This window comes from Parasteatoda tepidariorum, chromosome 4 (genome assembly GCF_982258835.1).
Source record: "Parasteatoda tepidariorum strain Cologne lab strain chromosome 4, Ptep-v5.0, whole genome shotgun sequence".
NCBI lineage: Eukaryota > Metazoa > Arthropoda > Arachnida > Araneae > Theridiidae > Parasteatoda > Parasteatoda tepidariorum.
Window position 1 is genome coordinate 112668413 of NC_141758.1, and position 25149 is coordinate 112693561.

At 28.3% G+C, this 25149-nt stretch overlaps 1 protein-coding gene across 3 annotated transcripts; it reads right to left on the bottom strand.

Moving 5' to 3' along the window:
* Positions 1-613: 613 nt before the first annotated feature.
* On the bottom strand, positions 614-25149 carry LOC139425942 (uncharacterized). 3 transcript variants are annotated; one of them, XM_071182869.2, is made up of 4 exons: positions 25009-25149; positions 16992-17118; positions 4617-4777; positions 614-3163 (listed from the first exon to the last, which is right to left on the bottom strand). In XM_071182869.2, the coding sequence occupies exons 3-4, from the start codon at positions 4775-4777 to the stop codon at positions 3007-3009; spliced, it is 318 nt and encodes a 105-aa protein (XP_071038970.1). In that variant the 5' UTR covers positions 16992-17118; positions 25009-25149; the 3' UTR covers positions 614-3006. The 3 variants fall into 3 exon arrangements, with proteins under 3 accessions (XP_071038970.1, XP_071038972.1, XP_071038971.1); XM_071182871.2 differs by lacking the exon at positions 16992-17118 and having other exon boundaries at positions 25009-25146; XM_071182870.2 differs by lacking the exons at positions 16992-17118; positions 25009-25149 and adding an exon at positions 7090-7230.

The window sequence follows — 25149 nt, forward strand, 5'->3', positions numbered from 1 at the left end:
TTTAAGGTATGTTTTTTTTTTATTTACAAAGTGTTGTATTTTTCTGAAATCATTTTTACAGCAGCTTATTTCGCAAAATGAATTTACCACAATGTTCGCAATAAAAGAAATGAATTACAAAAACAAGTGAAAACGTTTAAAATGTGTATTTGTATTTTTGCTGAATTACTGATTTAGTTAAGGATTTAATTACTATAAAATTAAGTTATAAATATAGGCTGCTAAAATAGAATTTTGCATCAAATTTTTGAAGGAATTAACTAAGAAAGAATTACTTTCTTTTAAAAATTAGTTTAAAGAGTAGTTTTTTTTAATTATCTAAATGAGCGATAGCTCGCAGGGGACGGAGCTGCTTCGTGCTCTGAATAGTAAGATATCTTCAAATGTTTCATTTATTTTTAGAAATATCTTTCTTCATTATTTGTTGGTTGCAGACACGTAGACGATTTAATTAATAATTCATATTATTTATTACAATTTCAGTAATTACGTTAAATACGATGTTTACATTACATCAGTATGCGGCAAAGCATACTGATTTAATATTAAATAGAAATTTTGTTCTACGAAGTAAATCATACGTCAAAACTCAACAAATAAACTATCAATCATATTCGCAAAACACAAGTTTAATTTCCAAGTATATGATAATAAATAAATGTCAAATAATATTAAAGAAAATAAAGCATTTCCTATTATTTTACATAATTCAAACAAACATTATTTACATTCAATTATTGTTCAAACAATAATTTTGCTTTATACACAATAATATATGAAAGCGAACAAACACTATTTATTTACATTAAAGATAAGACAATCATTTCAACATATAAAATTGATAAAATCTCGTACAAACATTAATACTTTCAGACTCCAAAACATAATGCCATGTATATTTTTGTTCGACAAATATTACGTAATCTGATATTAGATTATATTTAGGTACTTTTTGGTTGTATAAGTATTCATAGATACTAATATATATGTCAGTAAACGAACATATTTTAAGTTGTTAAAAAAAAAAAAGAAAAATTCCAGTTTTACTTGCCCTTGGCTAGTATCAAATATTTAAGTTTCTATGACTAGGACGATATTTCAAATTAAATATTAAATTAATATTAAATTTGATTGGTATGTATTTCATTGAAAATAATGTTTTAAGCCCCTCTAACCTAAAATGTTTTTTAAAATAAATCTAAGTCATAAGGAAATTAATCCATAAAATAGCACTATTTAAATTAATAGCACTATATTAATGATTCATAAATTGATAAAGATCAATGATGAAATAGTATTCACAAAATTAATCCTCTATAAAATAATTGCAGCACTTCATTTAGTTTGAAATTGAGTCAATCATTTAATTTAATTTATCATTATATAAATGAAATTAAAGACTAATTAGAAATAATTTTCCAAAAAGAAAAGTTTAATCGAATAATTATTTTAAACAAATATTGATGATAAAACAAATATTATTGCTTGATACGCTCTTTGAAATTATCAATAGATTATACTTTTAAGTAACTATTTTTAAGCTTATGCTTATTAAATTTAAATTTAATATCAAATCTTGCCGCAAATATTATTGAAAACTTCTGATAATCTGCGCTAATTGATAACTCAACTCTTAAATCATAAAATATTGGTTGTACATAAAATATATACTATATTTTCCTTATTATTAATTATAACATACAAACAATTTAAAATAGATAAATATACGATGCATTCATAAATCCATGACAATATGGTTGAAAAGATAGTCACCTAAATACAAAGTTTAAAGTATTTCAATTTTTATAAGAAACTTTGCACACAAAAAACTCTGAAATTCAGCCAACTTAATAATAAAAAAAAAAACAATTATAATCTTTCATTTTTTTTAAAATCTAAACAAGAGTTAGGTTGGTGATAGTTTATAATTCTTTGAAGTGGAAATAAAAGAAGTTTTTAATATCACTTTCAAATAAAATGTTTTAATTTAGAAAGATTCTTATATAAATAGAGCAATTAAAGAAGCTGAAAAATTATTTTAAATGATAATTTTGTAGATAAAATCTATTTATCAGACTCAAACGAAACTGAAATCTCTTCATCAAATATTAATTAACATATCACACCCTTGACAGAGTGCCAGAACTCAAAAATGCATGAATTTGAGTTTTAATCTATAAGTTGAGTTTTGGTTTCTTACTGTATAAGGAGAAACAAATTACTTAATGGCTAAATAATAAATTACGTGAACTAGTGAGATCTTACAATGTTAAAGCACTCTGACAACAGCCAGTCGTCGGCCAAGGGGACCCTGTAGAATAGATTTTAGACCAAAGACGTAATGTGTTCACAACTACTATTGGTTTCAAAGAGCATCAGGGATGCTCCTCCAATGAGCTTTAACGACTGTACTATCGCAACTCAACTTTACATTATTACTTTATTTCTTTTATCTACTGTAATATGAGATTGCTTAGTTTTGACTTTATTTTCACCGGGGTGTGATTATTGAGTTCGGAACTAGACTTTAATTAATAAGATTCCAAAGCAAACTATTCGATCCATGTTCAACGTGTTTTTATCCAGCTTCCCTAACGCATTCTATTCAAATGAACAACTTTGAAATGTAAATAGCAATCGGATTAGTATAGAACTCGAAATGAATTACAATTCAATAAAAAAAAAATATGTGGAAGACAAGATTAGACTCATTATCAGCATACAGTTCGTTTAAGGAAATATGAGAGCAATTCGCAAAAAAAAAAGTGGACGCTATTCTTACTGTTGGCTCCGATTTCCAGTTGTATAATAATACGAAATAACAGTTGAAATAACTTTGTTTTTCGGTGACTGAAGGAAAAATGTCTTTGATTTCACTCAATCCAAATCAATCATCCAAATCACTTTTGTGTCTCAAGTTAATGTTGCATTTGTTCAGACCCGCTTATCATCTCTCGCAATTGGTGGGATAAAGAATTGTGGTACATATAATTAATGTTTGATGGTTCAGGATGATAGAATGGGTTCAACCGGCCTGTAGTCAAGGAACTCCTTACACCATCTCCTTACACCTTTTTGTTCCGAACAGCACATAGGGAAGACCAACTCATTTTTGGTCACTTTGGCACACCTTTCGCACAAGTCTCGAATTTGTCCTCCGTGGCTAAAAAAGTAAGGGAAAAAACATTAATTCCTGAAACTAATTTTTATTCATTTAATTCATATTAATCAAATTCATCGCAAGAATTAATCAATATTAATTAATTCTCATATTAATTATTAGTTAATTATTAATTGAAAATTATTAAATAATTATTAATTAAAAATTATTAAATAATTATTAATTAAAAATTATTAAATAATTATTAATTAAAAATTATTAAATAATTATTAATTAAAAATTATTAAATAATTATTAGTTAACAATTATTAAACAATTATTAATTGAAAATTATTAAACAATTATTAATTAAAATATTAATTTTTTAATTTATTATTAATTAATTAAAAATCATTTTAATTAAATTATTAATTAAATTATTATCAATTTTCAGTTGGTTTTATGCCACTACGCTCATATATTACTTTGGACCGTTCTCCTGGCCGAAATATTGGAACCCTATTTTCCAGATTGCTGTTATATTCGGGGTCAGAAATCCGTATTTCTCGATAAAATCCGTATTCTCGGTATGTTTATTCAGATAAGGTACGTTTTTGTGCCTGATTTCGTAACTTAAAATAACGTTATGCACTTAATAATAAGCACTAATTTCAAGTCATCCCCTCAAACCATTAAGACAGAGTCCTAGAACGTGAAGATCCGATCATTAGATTAAAATGTATTCAGGGTGGTCCGTTTATTTTTTTTTCTTTTGCGCATTGCGCATCTTATCTATCTTTAAATGCTTTGCATAAAGTAGGGAGTTGTAAATTAGCATTTAAAAGAGAAAAAATATCGAAAACTTTATCAAAATTCGACACACAATTATCGGATTGTCTTTTACCCCCCCCCCCTTACACCACCTGTCAGTTTAACTCCATACTTTAAAGAATATTTTATACCAATTTAAAGTGTTTTTTTAAAATCATGATTTGATATTTATTTTTTCATTTTTTTTCTCGCTCAAGTATTAATTTGTGATTCGTAATCTGTACATTTTTTTGAAAGTCATTTCTGAAAAGAAAAAAGTAATCAAATTAATTTTGTTTCGCTAAAAATAAATAAGACAATTTTCGTTCTTAATAAATGAATTTAGACTGATATTAAATAGATACAGATAAATTAATAGATTTAGATATTAGCTGATTGAAAACTTCATTAGGTATGTATATTTTTTCCTTCATCTCATTATTATTCATTCATTTCCTTATTACTCATTCTATTCATTTTTATTCATTATTATTGATATTTGTATATTTTTTAAGCGTATACAAGTGAGAAAAAACAGTCATGTATAATTTTTCCTTTATTTCATTATTATTCATTCATTTCATTAATACTCATTCATTTCATTTTTATTCATTATTATTGATATTTGTATATTTTTTAAGCGAATGAAGCTTCCAATCATGTAATATCGGGGATTATTTCTAAGATAATATTTAGATTGGCATACCGGCATTCATTATCTTCGTCATATGTTAGTTTTTCTCCTGTAGATTTTTCATACTCGTCTACTTTACTGTACTGGACTGGTTGTGACTGTACAGGATGAATGGAATCCTGTAAAAGAATCACCAACGCACACAACAAGGTAGAAAATATCAAAGTTCGCATCTAGAAAAAAAAATAATAAAATTATATATAACATATGTAGCAATGAAACGTTTGGACATTCTATACAAAATTTTGTAATATAAAGTTAAAAACTTTCTGGAAGAAAATGTTAAAAGGTATTTTACAGAGAATCAGTGAAGTGAAATTTTGCTTTTTAATTCAAACTAATAAGACATTTTTTGAAAGACAATGGCGACTTAGGGGATGGAGTGTTTACCTCCCGATTAGGTGACTCAGGTTCGAATTCTAACGATAATTAGTCGTCACGAATTCTGATCCCGATTCGCATTCGTTGTATTAAAATATCCCCAGTTGTAGACAGATCATGGGTTTTAATATGTCGCCAGGCCAACCATGGGAGGTTTTCGTAGTTTTCGTAAACGCGTAACGCAAATGTTGATTAGTTCCATCAAAGAAGTCCTACTCGAAAGCTAGTTTGTCCAAATGCTTGATCCAAGAGTTTCCTTGTCTTCAAGATTGGGTTCAAATTTACAAGGGGATGGAGTTTAATATTGGTCATCAATGATGTTTAATTAATAGCATTTCGAGTTTTAACCCATATTACTAAATGCACAAAATTTTTTTTATTCAACCAACAAAAATCAAAACTGCATTGATAAAACAGTCTCTTCGAAATTGACACAGCATATCTACTTATTTTTGGAAAATAAACAGAGTTTTATATCTTAAAATAAAATAAAAATGCATATTCTACTTTTATCGATTACAATTTTAGTTTAATAGTTAAATTTAAAAGCGTGTTCCTTATTTTATACATAGAAATGTAAACAATATAGTATAAAATTTCACTATTTTAAATTATAGGAATTATAACTATCTTATTTAAATTAATCAATCTTATTTTAAATTTAGATTTTCTTCAAATATTATATTAATTTCCGAAATGAATTATCGGAAAGTAGATTGATTTTTTTCATTAAGTTACTTTTAAAAAATTTATAATTTTCAATTAGGAAAAATTATAACAATCTTATTACAGTAGTTTATTAAAATAATTAATATTCTAAATGATTAGGGGAAATTGCATTAGAAGTTATGTTAACTTAATTTAAAGTATAATTACATAAATGGAAATAATTAGATAGTTTCAAGTAACACAAATAAATTATGACATGATTAAAAATTAAATAAGTGAAATAATTAAGTTCCCGATAAATTTAAAAAAAAATATTTTTATTAAAAAATCACTTTCTTTAAATTTCTTCTGTAAAATTTCATAATTTTTGATAAAGAATTATTATAATAATCATATCTTAAAACATTATTGGAATAATTTTTAACAGATATAACTAATTTAAAGAATTAGACATTCATTATTCTTAAATTAATAGATATTCGAAATTATTTAAAAGTAGCTCCATTTCTTTCATAAAGTCTCTTTTATAAAATTTTAGAATTCTTAACTGAGAGTAATTCCAATAATTCCATTTCAATAATTTATGAGAATATTTCTAAACAAATGTGAATTATCTTATAATTAGATGTTCTTAACTCAAAAAATTAATAGAATACTTAGATCTATTTCCTTCATGAAGTTTCTTTTATAAAATTTTAGAATTTTTATTTAAGGATAATTATAATAATCTCAAATCGATAATTTATTAAAATATTCATAAAAAAGTTTGAATTGTTTCACAATTAAAATGTTCTTCACTCTAAAAATTAATAGAATCTATTAATGGAATATAATTGATTTTCCAACCTAATAATTAAAAAAATTAAGTTTAATAGTAACTTCTCTTTTAAAGTTAAATAAATTTTAATTATTGATAAATGAAATAATCTGATTTTTATGATTTTTTTTTAAGTAACTTCTAATGATTATTTAATTTGTTTAAACTTATTATAACTTTTAAAAAATTGGAGCAAATATCTATTAGCTTCTCATCTTTTATGATGCATGAAAATAATTGATAATGATTTGTTCAATTTATGATTAAACAAATTAATAAAATAGTTGTTTCAAATCTGAGCTAGTTCAAAACTAAGAATCAAAAAGTATGTGTTATCATAGAAAGGATTACGAATAATGAAGCTAAGAAAATAAGATAGTATTAACAATTTAAAATTTGAATAATTTTATACTAGCATGAATAATTTCAATATAAGACCTTCTTCACTCAGAAAATTAATAAAACTTTGAAGAAACTATAAGTTTTTTAAAAAATTAAATAAATAGTTTGATTTAGTTTTCGCCTCTTCTATCATTTGTAACTAATTAAATAAATAAGCAAAACAATTGTATCAAATAAGCAATATTTCAAAACTAGATATCAAAAAGTTTGTCTTACCGCTGAAAAATTTAAGAAAAATTCCGTAGAAGCTTGGATGGAGATGGATTGAACGGATAGCAACAGGTCTAAAGAACTCCGGATCAATTATGAAAAGAAGCCTTTATGCACCGTTATTTATACATGGGAAATGCCCTCTGACACACGCGTTACTTTAACGATAGCCTATTTGGGTCCCTTATCTATTTTGACCCCTTTTGATAGATTGTAAGGTTCTGGGAAAGCTCATCTTCCAGAAAAAATAGGACTAGTTATTGCAGTTGGGGTTATTGAAGAGGTTAAGAGAGTTTATTGGTCCAATTATTTGACCAAAACTTTCAAGTGTTTTATTGTTACAAAAAAATATTGAGTTTTATTAGCCTTGGTCAAATTCTTGTTAAATTTTTAATCGATAAGATGTCCGAAATTCAGGCTAAATGAGTGAGGTCATGGAATGAGTAATGATATCTTTAAAGTATCTAAAATGCAAGTATTCGAATGAAACTTGCCATCAATTTAATTCGTGTAATAATTAAAATTTTTTAGGCAAAAAAAAGCATGAAGAACTTTTCCGGTAACTATTGTTTTAGATTATTTATTTTCCCTGCTTGCCATAAAAATCCAGCATTTTTTCCTGTTTCGAAAATCAAATTTTCTTCGCAAAAAAAATTGAAATCGTTCAGGAACTAAGTTTGAATTATCACTATATTATCATAAAATTCATAAAAAAATCAATTTTATATTAGAATTGTTTTGTAAATATTGATGAGTAAAGATTGTATAGTGTATAAACGAAAAATCTTTCTCAGGTTTATTTTACAACTTTTGTAACTTTAAATTGCACTTATAAATGGAAGATATATATGCTATCTTTGGAGTTGCAGGCTTTGAAACGGCTATATAAAATAGTTACGAAAAAAATGTTCATTATTCTCATATAATTTTTCGTAATCGTATTTTGCCCTTCTTCCTACAATCCTTTTCTCAATTCCATCAAACTAAGAGGAGGAAAGATCCTTATGACATTTTCATGAATTTAGATTTAAAATTTATTCCTTTGACAAAAATTAATAAAGATTATGCCTCGCCTTTCTCTTTTCTTTTTATTTTGTTTACAAAAGAGTTTTTCTAAGCAGAGCCTGACTAAAGCAGGAGCGTACGGGCAGTTGCCTCGGGCCCCCACATCAGTGTGGGCCCCCAAATCGAATAGAAAGTTTATTTTACGTTTCCTTTTTTAACGAACTTTTTTTAAACCTTTTTTCTTTTCCTTTCCTTTCCCTTTCTTTTTTTACGATTTATTTTACTTATAAACGAGTTTTTCTGAGAAGCCATTCGACAAACGTTAGTAGCTAATTACACCGGAACCTTCTTCGACTTAAAAAATACTTAAAGAATTCACTCAAATCTTTCACCCACTGATGCCTGTCAAATTTAAGGACTTATCAAATAATTAATGTTGTATAGTTAAATAAAACAAAAACAAGACCTCGTACGCGAAAAATCTGAATCTTTTTTTTTCTTCGGAAATATCATTTAAGACTTTCATGACTACGTTCGTTCAACAAAAACAGTCCTATACTTAAAACTTGAAAACTAGATTAATCAAAAAGGGAAATTAAGATAAAAGTACGCATAACTTGCCCTTAATGTCGTTCTTCGAGCAACTATTTGCAGAAGCCGCAACAAGTCATATTGTTAATTTAACAATGAAAGAATACATTTTTTTTCCGTTTGTCAAAAGGATAGTGAGTAGAAAACTTTATTCTTATGTGTCATTATTTGCTCTGTTCTTTACTGGAGTCTAAACCTTTTTTCTTAACAAAAGAAAGAGAAAAAACTAGTTTATAAAAGAAGATAATAAACAAAACTTGTTCGAGCAAAAATGTTTGCTGAAATTTCATTACTTTCTAACAAATGAACAAGAACGCACGAAAATAACGTTTAGAATCAAAAGCTATTTCCCTGTCTCTTCGTCAAACAGCAGCGACTTGCTTTTCGACATAGGCAATTATTCATGTGAACATTGTAAAAAAGAGTTCCGTGAAAACGCGGAATTCTACGTTACCGAAATTTTTCCACTCAGTTATCTTTAACATCGAAATATTAGTTTATATCCAGTTTTTTTCATTCACTCTTATAATTTTGGACGAAGATTTTTCCGTAAAGTATTCCTGTTGGCTAAAGTCTTCGAACAGTCAAATTCCACAACTAAAATTTAGGTCTTTCCTCGATTTCACAACTAAAAAATAATTAGTTTTCTCAAATTTAAAAAGTTTAAAAGAACTAAACGAAAACCTGCAAATTCCATTAGAGGTTCACTTTAAGTTATACTTATACGATTTTTTAAAATTTTTTTATAACCTTCGTTGAACAGTCGACCTAATTTTTATTAATGTTCAATGCCGTAGCCGTGTCAGTTTGAACCCAATCCAGAAGACAAGAGAACTCCTAGATCAAGTATGGAGAGAAATTTGCCTTCGTAGAAGATTTTTGATGGAACTCACCCACATTTGCGTAACATGGAAAGCAAGACCGTGAGATCCTCCCCCGGTTAACCAGACGGCAAGGGGACTCTAACCCATAATCCGTCTACCACTGAGGATATTTTACGTCAGCACTGTTTTAATGAAGAGTAATTCCTTTGTTTTACCAAACTTAGAACTATCTAGCATGTGAGCAGGTTTTAGCCCTTGTCAGAAAAATTTGGCGGCGTATTTCGAAAAATAGGTCTTTAAATCTTTAACAGCGTTATAAAGGTAATTTTAAAATAAGTAAGATAACATTATTTGAAAATTTATGTCATTTTGACACCTGGCGTTACATTTCAATTTTTATTTTCGCTATTTGAAATTGAACATCACTATTTGTATTCACACATTTCATGAATTGCATACTTTACGATACATATTCACGAAGTTTAAAAATTATGCATCACGTTTCTGAATTTATGAATAGGAAATCACGATACAGGTAAAAAAGCAAGCGCAACGCGCAAAAGGAAAATACGAACTAATTAATTAAACTAACTAATTAAAGGAAAAAACGAACTAATTTGCACTCATTAATTAGCATATTTGAGGTCAACCTCCTGAACCATTAAGATTGAGTCTTAGAACGTGAAGATCCAATCATTAGATCAAAAATTATTCAGGGTGATCCGTTTATTTTTTCGCACACAGTACATATTATAGGTATGCAGATCCTTAGTTAAGTTTGTACAACGCATGAACAGAGTGGGGAAAATCGGTTCTATCGATGATTTACGTATGGTGTTTTTCTAATGAAAACAGAACTTTTCAGCGCCCCCCCCTTATCAAATAGCACATTTTTTAAGAGGGTTTGTTGTTGCTTTAATTGCAATAAAAAGATAAAAGTTTGGTACCTTCTAACTTATGAACTTCTAAATTTGTTTGCAAAAACGATACAGTGAAAGCTATAATTGAATCGATTAGTTTTTATGTAGTTAACGTTTCGACAAATTACTAGACTCATAACTTAAATTTTATTGAATAGGAACTTTATGTATTTTAGCGTAACTTAAACGTCTCGAATAAAATTAAATTTACTTTATAAGGAAATTATGTTTATGTCCTTATAAAGATTTCCTGGTTTTAATATTTGCCTTTTAGTATTTTGCGTTGGTTTTTACCGTACTCTGGTGACTTTTCCCTCCTCTTGGACTAAAATCCTTATCATGCATTGAACATTTGAAATTGAAGTTTTGGATCTTAGTGAACTTCAGCACCCTCAGTATTACCTGGTGTCATTTTTGAACTTTTATCCTTTTAAGAGAAACTTCGGTATGCCTTAGTCCACTTTTTAGTCCTAGAGGTACTATGCCTTGAAAGGGGGACACTTTTGAACTTTTAGTCGACTATTTTAATTTTTTTTATTCATCTTATTTTAGATCTCATATGTTCTTAATGTGATTTTTCTTATTTTTACCATTTGACGTTTTACCTGACCTTACTCTTTACACGTTTTTTTTTAAACTTTATTTTTGACACTTTAATTTTTGTTTCATTTTACTCTTTTAGATGTTTTAAGCGCTTTTGACTTGTTTTTAAGAATCCTGGTTCAGTTTTAATTTCTTTGATCTTTTCGATAGTGTGATATTCTCTTGTGTGCATCAATCTTTATTGGGTTTAATTTTTCTGTAATTTTGTAGTGTTTGGTTCACGCGGCAACGGGCCAAATCCGAAAACTCCTCCGTGGGTAGGTCGGTCACTATTAATCTTAAAAGGAAACTAAAATATTTTGAGTACTATTTAAACCGATGATCCTCGTGGCCTATAATTTTCTAGTAATTAATCCCGGGTGTCAGAAAGAGAGGTGAAAAAATTTTGACTTTATGATTGGATTTTTAAGTTACTTGGGTTATATTGTTTCGTAAAAATAACTTTACTGACTTCAATGGGTATGTTATCTTACTGTAAATGAATTGCGTCACCAAGTAGCGTGAAATAACATATCTTTTGGGTCTTTTATGACATGACTTTGGTCGAAAGTGGTTGCGGCCGTTTTCAGTGTTGAATTAAAATGTTTTTACAATTTAGAAAAAAAATAAGAATTTTATGTTGAATAGTGTTGATAAAAAAATACCACTGTTAGTGACAAAAATGTTTAATTGCGTCACAATCGAGTGTGAATTTTGTCTCAACGGATGGACTCTTGGTTTGGATTGGATGGCCACACACAATTTTCAACAGGGTAATAGTAAACAGTGCGCATGCGTCGTCATTGAATGCGTTGCTACGGCGACCGCTGCTGTTTTTCCTTTTCTTTTCACTAGCAGGCATTTTTAATGTATTTACATAATAATAATTTAAAGTATTTTTCTGTTCTTTTTATTATGAACGTATAATGACTGGCTCGACGGTGATTTTAATATAAATATGAATGCTGAAGGAGGAAAAGTATTGATACACGTACATAGCAGGATCAAACCGAGCAACAGACATCAATGGAGACAGTTTTTGCAACCCATGATTTGAAATGTTGTTAACGGAATCCATCCAGAAAAGAAAAAGCATTTGACCAATGGGCAACCAGTGATCGTAATAAGGCGATCACAACTTCTTTGTTGATTTTGTTTTTGTTTTTGATATTTTTATTTTTACTTTTTTTAAACGTATAATTTTTAGAAACTCAGAGTTAGATTATATAATTATGCAAAAATAAATAAATATATGAATTAAACTTAAAGCTGTATTGACCTGCTCAATTGATATTAATTGGTAAAAAAAAAAAAGAAAAATAAGCAACGTCAAGATAATGGATTGATTCAACTCTACAATGTTTGTTATTTTTTTACAGTCAAAAAAGAACACGCTAGAGCAGGGGTTGCCAAACTTTTTTGATCGGCGACCCCTACATAATTTTTCGAAATCTCCATCGACCCCCATAAAAGTAATTTTCTGTTAATTAAAATAAAACTCTATTAGATACTGTGTTTGTAGATTTATTTTATGATTTTGAACATTTATTAAAATAATAGTACATAGTGTATCAAAAGTTTTATGAAAAATATATTAATGTTGAAATTTAATACCTTAATATTTATGAAATAATAAGTAATTAGAAATAATAAGTAAAGTAACTACGGATTTATTGCTTCTTAATCAATGACATGGGTGTGTCTGGTGTTTTTTTTTTTTTTTTTTTTTTTTTTTTTTGCAAGGTTCGTTATATTGGGTTCAAAATTGGTCAATTTTAATCTTAAATCCCCTCGAAACTCCACATTTAATTTATTTCTGTTCTTAGTTAAGATTGAATTTACGTGACTGAAACCGGCTTCAACCATATAGGAACTTGGAAATGCTATCATAAATGGCTGAGCTATTTCGTAAAGTTGTACATATTTTTGCATTATATTTATATTTGTCCAAAATTTGCTTATTGTTAAATTTTTAAAAAGCGTCCTTGCTTCAAATCCCCATAATAATTCAGCAAGCTCATCTTGCAGGTTGATGCCCACGTTTTCAATTTGAGCAGACAATGGCACAATAATCCAATCAGGGAGGTCAATGTTTTCCAAATCAACAAAACGCAGTTTAAAATCATCGCCCAATTTTTGAAGGTTACCTGTATATATTTCCAAGTCTTCTTCTTTTATTTCTAATTGTCACATATATGAAAAATACTGATAATCCTTCGACCAATCGACCCTTCCGGTTCTGATCGATCCCCATTCGACCCCCTGGCTCAGATCGACCCCCGCTTATGTTAAATAGACCCCTGGGGGTCTATATAAACCACTTTGGCGACCTCTGCGCTAGAGGAACATAAATCAAGAAACAATGAATCGAATATTTATTATAACTGCCTTTGAAATAAATTATCTAAAATAATTAACTAGCTATAAAGGAATTTAAAGTCAGCATACTCTGAACTGTTAGATGTTGATAAGATAAAAATTTGAACTCTTTAAATTAAAAAAAAAAAAAAAAAATGCGAAGTTGTTTTTCCTGAAATAGCATTTTTGTAACAACATATGCCTTCGAAGAACTTTTTAAGAACGACACACGTGTTAACGACGAAACTGTAAACAACCAGTCAGTACGTCTCATTTTTATTAACCATAAACGGGTGGAAAAAAAATTTCTTGAATTTTTTTTTTTTTGTCGATGAGTGGAGACTAACTTTATCTTCATTAAAACAATATGCGCGATAAAAATGTTTTGACACATTATTAGAACATTAAATATTTATATTGAGAGTCATGTGAAATGGAACTTGTGGCAATTTGTGTCCTCATATTTATTGCACTTCAGCAATCTATTGTAGATATTTATAGATCTTATTTTAACCCTTTAATTTCCGGGTTCTCCATTAGGATAGTCTTTGCTCAGAGTTATGCTATCGGGGGTGTCTCAGAACTTTCTCGAATCTGTTGTTTTATAATAAAAATAACTCTTTCAAAAGATTAAACAGTCTCATCTTTATAAATGTTTGAATGAGAATAATTACTAAACTACTACTTACTTATTACTAATTACTATGTTACTAAACTAATTACTTATTACTAAAGTTAGTGAGAATACAACTCAATAATGAGGTAATTAGTTTACTTAATTTTATTTATTATTTTTAAAAAAGAATATTGAGAAGATTTTAAAGAAAAGTGCAAATGCATAAATGTGATATTTTAGAAACCTTTGAAACAAAAAACGATTTTATATTAGTCCTGAATAATATAGGAATTTCATTATTACGATTCATCGAAAGAAAATTTCGATATTTCACACTATTTTTAATGAAACATATTGATGCTATTTTTAATATGAACCATTTTTTGACCTAAATGAAGAAAAAAAAATTTTTTCTCCGTATTTCATAAAAAAATTATCATTTAACTAATTCGCGCGCATTGAACAGAAAAAATCACATAAAAAGATTCTCAACTAATGAAGAATATTAAAATACCTTTAAATGTCAAAGCTGTAAATGATTTATTTCCCCCTTATTTTACCGCTTTTACCAGCACTATTTATTTATAACCCCTTCTTGGTATTATTCTCCCTTATTATTACGTTGTTGATTATTTATTCAAAATTAAAAGCTTACTAAAAGTGTTGTTCCTTTATTTTTATTACGTTATAAACACTGAAAAACATTTCTGGTAAAACAGCCTTACTATGGGATAATGGCATTTCTGGTAAACGAAACAAAATTTTGGTTAATAAAACCAGAATTTTTAGTATTTAAACCATTCATCTGGTGATTTTTCGTTCATAGGGTGACTGTTATTTGAAGGTCCTGATTTTTAAAATTACAGTTTCCATTACAACATATTCAGCAAAAAATACGAAACTGAAAAATAGATTTAACTAAATAAATGTTTTTCATACCAGCTCTAAGGTAATATGATAAAATTACCAACTTTTATTACGTTTACCACATTTTATCACATACAGTACACTCTCGATTATCCGTGCACGGATTATCCGGTTTGCGGATTATCCGTGCTCATTCCGGAGTCACAAAAAATATAAAGAGAAACATTTTCAGAATTGAGAAACTTTGATTCATGAAGTTATAACACTACAAAATTTCTGGAAGCAATATTCGTTATTGGATTACAGTATATGGAATATCAGCAGCATGGTCAAGGGTAAAATCGTCTATGTTATCACGATCTTGGAGAGAGATCATACAGCTTGATGAACAATCTTCTTCAGATGTTCAAGAAAAATATGATAACAGTATTTTCGAACAAGCGAAAGGAATCTAAGGTTTCGAAATTCTTGATGAAGAAAATTTAGAAGATTGGTTTCCAGTATTTGACAGATGAAGAGATCGTTATGTTGTTAAATCAAATAGTGATGATAGTAACTGATGCAGAAGATGTAGTAAATGAATGAAATACAATTTCTCATTTTGCTGCACTGTGGAAGCTTTATTAGATTATATGGGAGGATTTGATTACGGTGACATTACTGCGGTTCGTAAAATATGTGTATCGATAAATGGCGAAGACGCATTACACATTTTTTTAAAAGGAAAATTCCTAGTTTGATGTTTTACAGCACGCAAATGTGAGTAATTTTATATTTTTTGTACTGATATTGATTTTTTCTTTAATAAAGGGAGTTTTCGTATTATCCGTGTTTTTCGATTGTCCGTGCGACCTGTCCCGGTGATTAGCTCGGATAATCGGGAGTGCACTGTATTATGAAACCATATTTTACGGTTAGTTTTACCAAAATCATTATAAAATTGCTTCGAAAAAACTACCGAAATTTTGGTGTTACCATAGAGCCAGAAATACGGTGAATTTTACCCTTTTCAAGTAGCTTTGACCATACTTTTTTTAGTGAAGTATTCGCTACTTTATTATGCAAAATTTTAAGTTATAGTTACTTTGTTACTATTTGCATTGTATAAATGGTAAATTAACATTTTAATAAGTACTTTTTTACTCACTTTTAATAGATTTTCTTTTACTTTTGAATCCATTTAGTTTTAAATGAAATTTGATTGAAAACTGTGTACAGTCAATTTACGCTATTTAATTAATGTATACAAAATTACTAGTTAAAATATCCAAAGCAATATTGAGAATTAATTTATCAGTTTAGTGCTAAAAATTCTCATTTCACGAAAAACATCGAATGAGTTTTACAGTAACTGAAAATTTAAAAAAAAGAAATTAGGAAACAACAAAATTGTAGATGAAGTCGCCATAGTAACCGAGTAAAATTATTAAAGTTAAATATAATTCGTGTAGAATCGAAAATTAAATCTTGTGATCCAAAGCTATGTTTATACAATAAAATAATGTTTGATATCTTTCAATTGGATAATTTTTAATTGAATTAATGTAACATTTTGTGAATCATAAAAAAAGGAAACATAACAGACTTCGAAGCAAATCATGCGAGTTGGTGAAGTCAAGTGACAGAACATGTCAGTGACATATTAGGCACGGCATTCACAATAATATCGTTCTCGAAAATTCTATTTAATTCGATAACTATTATTGAAGATAGTTACTGTGATATTATCGTATTCACTTCATATCGTTGCAGCTACTAATCGCGATATTATTAACTAAAGTATACTCGATATTATTCGTAAGAACCGGCATTAGCGATCTATCGTAAGAATACATTTCAAATTTTGCTATCCCGATATTTAAGAACATCAATATTTTAAAAGGCATTGCTGTACTTCATGCCATGAGTTTCATACGATGTATGCTATCTTTCGTACTAAGCTACAACAACGTTTTTTTTTATTTATTTAAAATTTATTAAAAACATATTTATAGAATTTTGCAAAAATGACATCTGTTTAAATTATACATTACATTATACATGTATCAATTATTTATAAAATGAAATCTGTTTAAAATAAACTTTAGTTAAATAAAAATAAATTATTTCAATTTGTTGATTTTTTTTTGCTAAAATGTAACTTACCTTGGGGAAAAATAGACTGCTCCGTGATTTCACAAATTATGTTCTGATGCTGCGAGAATTTTTTTTTTTTTTTGCTTCTAAACAGACCACAAATTATCTTTTGATGCAGAGAGAATTTCTTCTGTCACTATAATACAACAAGCGAATTATCTTTTGTAGCGCCGAGAATTATTTCTGTCACTATAATACAACAGATGAATTATCTTTTGATGCAGAGAGAATTATTTCTCTCACTATAATACAGATGAATTATCTTTTGAAGAGCCGATAACTATTTCTGTCACTATAATACAGTAGAGAAGCTACTTTGTAATGCAAAGAGAATTATTTCTGTCACTCTAATATAAGAAACAAATTATCTTTTGTTCCATCCAGAATTATTTCTGTCACTATAATACAGGAGAACCGTACTCAAAGATGACCACATTCTATCAAAGACCGGTTAAGAAGGAGTTTTTAATATAGTCAGGGCATCCGACAGATCTTTGCGGCGTGCAGAAAGATAAGATAGATTTGACGTGATTGAACTCAGTTTTATTCCAATATATACTGGGTGTTCGAATCGCCATTAATGGACACCATTATGAATGAGAAATGAAGCAAAATTTTAAAATAAAGTTAACCAACGCTGTCACATACCATATTATTAGACTCACTGGAAAATTATAATTATCTGGTGATACTATAACAGTCTTATTGTTTTTACTCCGATAAAACCGGTTTGCATTTTTTTACGATCCTCTATCGATTGGTTAACAGTGCAATGCAATACGTTAAAAATAAATACACATAGGAAGTATATAAAATATCTGAATAAAAACCCGTTACATGTACGTTTAAATGTAAAAGTATTGCCTGTAAACTCGTGCAAAGCATATCATCATTAAAAAACGACACTGCGTCGTATAATTTGGTCTAATTATTATAATATGCTAATATAATACCTAATATAATAAATATTCTATATTTATATCATATATCGTCTATCGAATTTATATATCGCCTAATTTAACCAATTGATACACGAACGTAAACTAGTGCAAACCGGTTTTAATAAATTTCCCCTAAGCAAGCTTGAAAGTATTTTTTTATAAAAGTTGGATACCAAAAATTTAGAGTTAGTTTTGAAAGTAAGGATATTTTATTGGAGTTATCATGACACATCTCTTGTAGATATTAATTATTCTCTTTGCATACTGTAGACATAAATTATCCCTTTTGCGGACATTAGATATAATTACCCCCCTTTTTCTACATTAGACTCAAATCCCCTCCAATAGCATACATGCCCCTTGTGGTAAATGACCCAAGATTTAATATCATTTCAGGCTGATCCTAAATGATTCCGATATTGGACTCGGAGTCCACTAGTATTCTGAGTAAGATTTAAAAGTACAAGATTATGAAGTTGATAACTAGAAATGGATTCGGCAAATGCGATTGGTTCTTTGGCATGAAGTATCTTGCAGTCTTAAGGGGTCGTTAGCTCAGCCATGAGAGGTTTCTCTTTTAGTGCATTGTAATGAAGGTGATTTTGTCACACTGTAGGGATTCTCTTATCTTCTGGGTTAAGTTCAAAATAACAAGGCAACGGAGTTCAACTCTGGTAGCTGCAAATCTAGTTAGGATTAGCTGTCTAATGCAAGTTATAAGATTAATAGTGACAGACCTACCCACGGAGGAGATTTCGGATAAGGGTTTGAACCCGTTGCAACGTGAATCAAGCACTACACAATTACAGTAAAGTAAAATCAAGCCCAATAAAGATTGATACACATGAGAAAATATCACACTATCGAAAAGATCTCAAAGAGATAAAAATGAACTAGGATTCTTAAAAACAAGTCAAAAGCGCTTAAAACGTCTAAAAGAGTAAAATTAACCAAAAATAAAAGTGTCAAAAATAAAGTTAAAAAAACGTATAAAAGGTAAGGTAAAGTAAAACATCAAACGGTGAAAATAAGATATCAAATGGTGAAATAAGACCTGCATTAAACAATTAAAAAAAAAAATTAAAATTCAACATATTCTTTTCAACATCGGCCGTCGAATTTAATGAAATTAAAGTTTGAATTTAGACATACATTCTACTATGTTTAGATTTTCCTTCTAAACGTAAAAAAACTTTTTATTGGTAAAATTATTTTAAAAAATTATCCAAAAAAAAGGTTACACTTAAAAGCCTATTTTATCTTTATTGTATAAATATAGTTTTAAATGAGATTTTTTAAAACGTGGTAAAAAATGGTTTCTTACATTTGGTTTGACATTTGAAATGAAATAGCTTTAGGCGCACTCTGAATCTACTCCTGACGCATCTCTTAAAGGATAAAGACCTAGCTGGCCGGCATCTTATCAAGGGGATTACGGAAACTTGAGAAAAGTGTAGATATTACGAGAACAAAAAGTATAAATAAATACTTTTCGGTTGTGTGAAAAAGCTATTTTGGGATTAAAGTGTCATGACATCTTATTTTTATTTTTTTATTATTTTTTTTTGAGATGGAAACTTTTTCCGAGATGATTTTGCTTTTCGTTCGCATGGTAGAAACTTTTAAAATAGCTTGCAAATTTTTATTAAAAAAAACAAACTAATATGACTTGTATTATAAAGCTTTTTTAACGCATCTATCTCTTAAATCTAAAGTTTCATTATGCTTCATATATTCGAAAATAAGATTTTTTATTTGTTTGATATGATTTATTTGCAATTTTATTACTTCAATTATTATATTTAGAGATCGCACTTTTTATTCATTTTTTAAAAAAATAGATTTATTTTCTTCTCAAGCTATGTATTCTAATTATTATAATGACAGTTTGAATTTTCACATACATGTTTTAATGAGGTTGTAATAGGAAAATAAAGATTAAACTGAAAGTTTGAATTTGTTCGAAATTGTTTGGTGATTACATCATAGGTATTTTAATTTCGGTAGTAAAAATATTGTTCAACATGAAATTTTGTTTGCAATTTAAAGACTATTCATTGCATTACTCAGATATCATTGAATATTAATTAAATGATTTTAATTTAAACATAAAAAAAAGTGGATTAAATTCCATCAATAATTATTCTAAATGTTTGCATGAAAAGAAGGAAGCAAATGTAAAATTCATGGCAGCGATATATTTCAAAATCAGCAAGCAAATATATTTTCAAATTTAAAAAAAAAAAAAAATTTTAACATGAAATTATTTCTAAGAGAGTTAAGGTATCCGACTACCTTTAAAACGAGGATTTTCACAAAGAATCACTTTTTTATTTTATTGCTTTATAATAATGCCCAATTTTTCTAGTTTTCAAAACTGTTTTGTTTTTGAATGCACGTCAAGCAGAACTTTAGTTATAGCTATTTTAGTAACAGATGACAGCTGTCTAACTTACCGGAAATTACAAAAATGAAACCGGTAGTAGGTAATAGTTTCGGTTCCATTTCTATTTGTGTGTTTATTTTTCTTAGATATTTAATTTTTAAAAGCTCTTAAACTCACGGCTAATAATCTGAATTATATTTTAATTAGATTTTACGTTTCGTGGTTACTGTTTGTGGGTAACATGAAAAGTTAGCATATTTTCTGATAGTTTGTTTACATTTGAAGCGTACTTTCTATATCTTGATTTTGATTTGTTTTGAAGAAATTTATTGATTCCTTTCAAAAAAATTTGTTATTTATTTTGATAAATTTATTGAGATGGGCAAAGGACGTACTTCTCGATCTAAGAAACGTAAATATTACGGTAATCAACATGCCAACAAAAGCGATGATTTGAGTAAAGTTGATTATACCATTTATTCAAAATTGCGTAAAGCAGAAGAATCTATTACTTCAAGATCTTCAAAATTATCGATTTCTATGGAAGTGAATAAGGAACTGATGCCTTTGGATAAAAAAAATCTGTGTGGCAATCGAATAATTGATATTGAGATCCTGATGATGATATTAGCTTCATAATGTTGTCCGGTTTGCTATGATAACAAATTGCATTTAGAAGAAAATTTTAGATTTGGGCTATTATAAATATTACAAAAAATATTTTTTACTTTTAATTATTAATAAAAAACTATATTTAGACATATATATTAAAGTGTGAAAATACAGTAAGATGGTTGTTTAATAAAAAATTGTTCCTGTGTTAAATGCTTTATAAGTAGTAGACTTTTGATGTTATTCACTAAATACTCTAAAATATCGCTAAATAATACGTAAAAATATCGCTACGTTAAATAAAACTAAGAAAATGTGTGAAGGAATGTGCCCCCTATAAAATATAATAACTTCCTACTGACAAACATTCATAGTTTATAGAAAAAATGTAATTATAAACTTTAATTGTGTTTTTCTCAAAATGAAAATTTTGCTGTTTTTTGTCTACGGAAAACAAGATAACTCAACTAATTATTATAAATTTGTCTTCAAACTTTCAGAGATTGTTTCTTGTATTGGTGGTTATATAACAGACCTCCAGAATGCAGATAACTGCATCATTTTTTGTTTTATGAGATATTTTGCAATAGATAATGTGAAGAAAATGTGAAAAAAAATGGAAAAATATGCTTAACACTCCATAATTTTTTTTAATTTCATGATATCATTTAAGTTGAGGTTCATAACACTTCAGAGGGCTATACGAAACGGGTCAAAAAGTTTGATAGCTGTATGTACAATAGTTTTTTGTGTAGAGTGTTTTCCGTTAATGAGTTATTTTCATTAAAATTATCTAAAAAATACTCTTTAAACAAAAAATTTCCTGTATATTTAAATTTTCTCTATTAAATATGTTTATTTAAATTAATATACAATATAAATTGCAATAATGTTGTGGAAAATATTTATTTTTCAAAAATTTTGTCCCGAAGGTAGTCGGATACCTTAATTAGGAATTTTAACTCGCAACATTCTTTGCCACTTAAATTATTTCTACGCTTTTATTGCTGGTAAAGCATTATAAAAGTAATTATTCAGCAACTAAACTCTTATTCAGAAAAATTAGGAAAAAGGCGCGAAAATTCCATTTATTTTAATATAACACTGTTAGAAAAGTGAATCGTTTGAACCTAAGAATAAAGGACCCCCCCCCCAGAGGTTGTTGTAGGAAAAAGCAACATTTAGGGGCTTCTCGAAACTGGATTTTCATCTTCCTCTCTGCCCGGGGTAGGGGATGAAAAAGAATATTTTCTGATTTTGTGTTGATTTTGCACTATTTATTAACTAACAGTACAGTAATATTAATATATTTCTTTCCCATCTGCGTTGAACTGAACTGTTATTAAACAGAACCACGTCATCGTTACAGTTGAAGTATATACAGTCTCTGGCCAAATTATTAGAGTCACTATAAGATTCTATGTAAATTCTTAATTATCAGGGGATACTCTATACAGCTTTATTGTTTTTAAGAGACTTTGCACTTGCTTACGTTCGAGTATCAGTGGATTAAATGAGACGATGTATAATATAAATTCGGCGATTGGATAAATTAGGCGATATATAAGATAAATGTAGAATATTTATTATATCGGGTATTATATTAGTCTATTATAATAATTAGACCAAATGATTAGACGCACTGTAGTGCTTTAATAATTGCATCTTTTGTTCGAGTTGCATCTTAATAATTGCATCTTTTGCTGAACTTTTATATTTAAAGATACCTGTAATGGGTTTTTATTCAGGTGATTTTTTATATACTTTCTGTTGGTATTTATTTTTAACGTATGGCATTAACCAAATACACGAACGTAAGCAAGTGCAAACCGGTTTCAGTCTCCTAAAAGCAATAAAGCTGTTATAGTATTACCTGATAATTAAGATTTTACATAGAATCTTACAGTGCGTCTAATAATTTGATCACGGACTGTACAACCGTATAATCAAGCTTAATAAGCATTATAATATGGTTCCAACATATTAGGATTGCAGCAAATGTGTGAGATATTATGGTTTCGAAATTTCGCTGTTATGTTTCGGGAATTGTTTGACTAAAAAACCTTATTACTATTTTTTTACGAATTGGTTCTCTGGAATGTAATTTAGTAAATTATATACAATAACTTGAATTATATTTAAAAAAACAAATAGTCCAAGTATGAAAAATGAGATAGCGCAACGTGTTTAAATAATATTTATAGATATTCTGTCAAAACATCTGTTTATCTAAACATGCTTTTAGCTCTTCAAACATTCGCAAGAGTTTCGAACCATTCCTGCAACACTAAAAGAAGTTTCTCAGAAATTTCTCAGTTTCTCTTTTGCAATATATGTCTCGCAATATATCATTATTTGGTTACTTAAGCAAAGAGATAAAGTTTATGACATAATCGATTAAATAATAAATAAAAAAACAGAAGTTATAAAATTTGAAATGAATAGATATTTTTGAAAATTTTAATAGTTAAATTTTTTATAATTATCAATTGAAGATATAGTTGAATGCTTATAACTTTGTAACAGTTTTGCGACACACTATCATCAATACATTAATGAAATAAAATAAAAATTTATTTAAATAATATATTCATACAATTATTTTTTTCAATTTAAATTAAATCAAAGATTTAATATAGTATTAAAACTTTATTTAGATGGAAAGTCTAAAGTTCGTTCAGATAAAGGTGTTTTAAAAAAATTTAGAAGCTGAAGAAGTTAGCATCAATGCAAAATAGGATACAAATAATGAACTAATTACTAATTTTCTTAAAATATTAAAACCAACCATCTTGTACTAACTAGAAAAAAAAAATGAAACAAGTCTAACTTAATAATTTAAATTGGAACGTATCAAGCATCCTCGCGTTGATGCAAGCAAATTTTTGACATCGCTTGCGTTAATATTTTTAACAAAATTTTTCTATTAAGATTTTTAAATTTATTTCCGACTTTTTTAAACTAAAAAATCTCTATTTGCAAACATCAATTCAAAAAGTAATAAAATAATGAACATGTTATTAATCTTTTCAAAGAACATTTTGTATTCACTAGAAAAGTGTCAATACTTTAAATTAGAACGTATCGAATATACTTACATTGATAATAAAAGCAAATCAGATTTATATTTGATCAAAAATTGCCTTTGCGAGATTGAGCAGAGTAGTTTTGAAAACACTTTGCTGAAATTTCGTATAAAATCTGTGGAGCCGTGGTAGCTCAGGGATAGAGCGTCCGCCTTCCAATCAGGTTCGAACCCCAGAAATGGCTCGTCGATACGACTTCCGCACCCGTCTCGCACCGACCGCAGTGCTGACGTAAAATATCGTCAGTGGTAGTCTTTCTGCTGTCTGGCTAACCGTGGGGGTTTTTCGTGATTTTTCCTGTCCTTGTAAGGCAAATGCGGGTTAGTCTCTATCAAAAAGCCCTCCACGAAGTCAAAATTTCTCCCAATCCAGGATGGGTTGGTTCATCCAGAAGTTCCCTCCTCTTTTGGATTGGGTTCAAAATGACAAGGCTACGGAGATGAACATTAGTAGTTGTAAACTTAAAAATTGGGCAGGCTGTTCAACGACGGTTATAAAATAAAACAAAATAAAATAAAATTTGGGTACCTGACACATTTTTTTAAACGCAAGGTTGGTGTATGCATTAAAAATTGAGTATATTACTTTAAAGTATTAAAAACCAGTAGTTTATAACAGTTGGAAAAGTAAAAGCTAAAATAATTATGATTTAAATTAAGCTCTTATTCAAATGTCGTTTGCATGGCGCAAACAGCGCTGAATACTTTTGACAAGGCCTGAGCTCAAACTTCGTATAAAATTTGGGTACCTCCCAAAAAATAGCAAAAAAGAAGAAAGAAAAAACGAAGTTCTCAAGCAAAGTTTTGAAGTTCTTCAAGCAAAAAATTACGAAGCTTTCAGTGACAGAGATGTTCTAAAAATATTTATAAACTCAATATATCATTGCAAAATTTACTAAATTATTTTAAAACATTCAAAACAGTAATTCATGATAAAATTTGAATAAGTAAAATCCAAAATTACAGTTTAAATGAGGCGCATATTCAAAAGTGTATCCTTACCTTGTCTCAGGTGGAGCGGACTAATTTTGAGTGTACGCCTGCTCTCAAATTTTATATAAAACGGGTGTACCGGACAAAAAATTCCTGAAGCGCTTAGCGACAAAAATTGTTTAAAGATGGCCTATCCTATGCATGATATCT

Bases quoted from the DNA above. Each gene is read 5' to 3' on its own strand.
- LOC139425942 (XM_071182869.2), bottom strand. From the start codon at position 4,777: ATGCGAACTTTGATATTTTCTACCTTGTTGTGTGCGTTGGTGATTCTT. The intron at 3,164-4,616 runs GTATGCCAATCT...TTACTTTTTTAG, and splicing joins GACGAAGATAATGAATGCCG to CCACGGAGGACAAATTCGAG.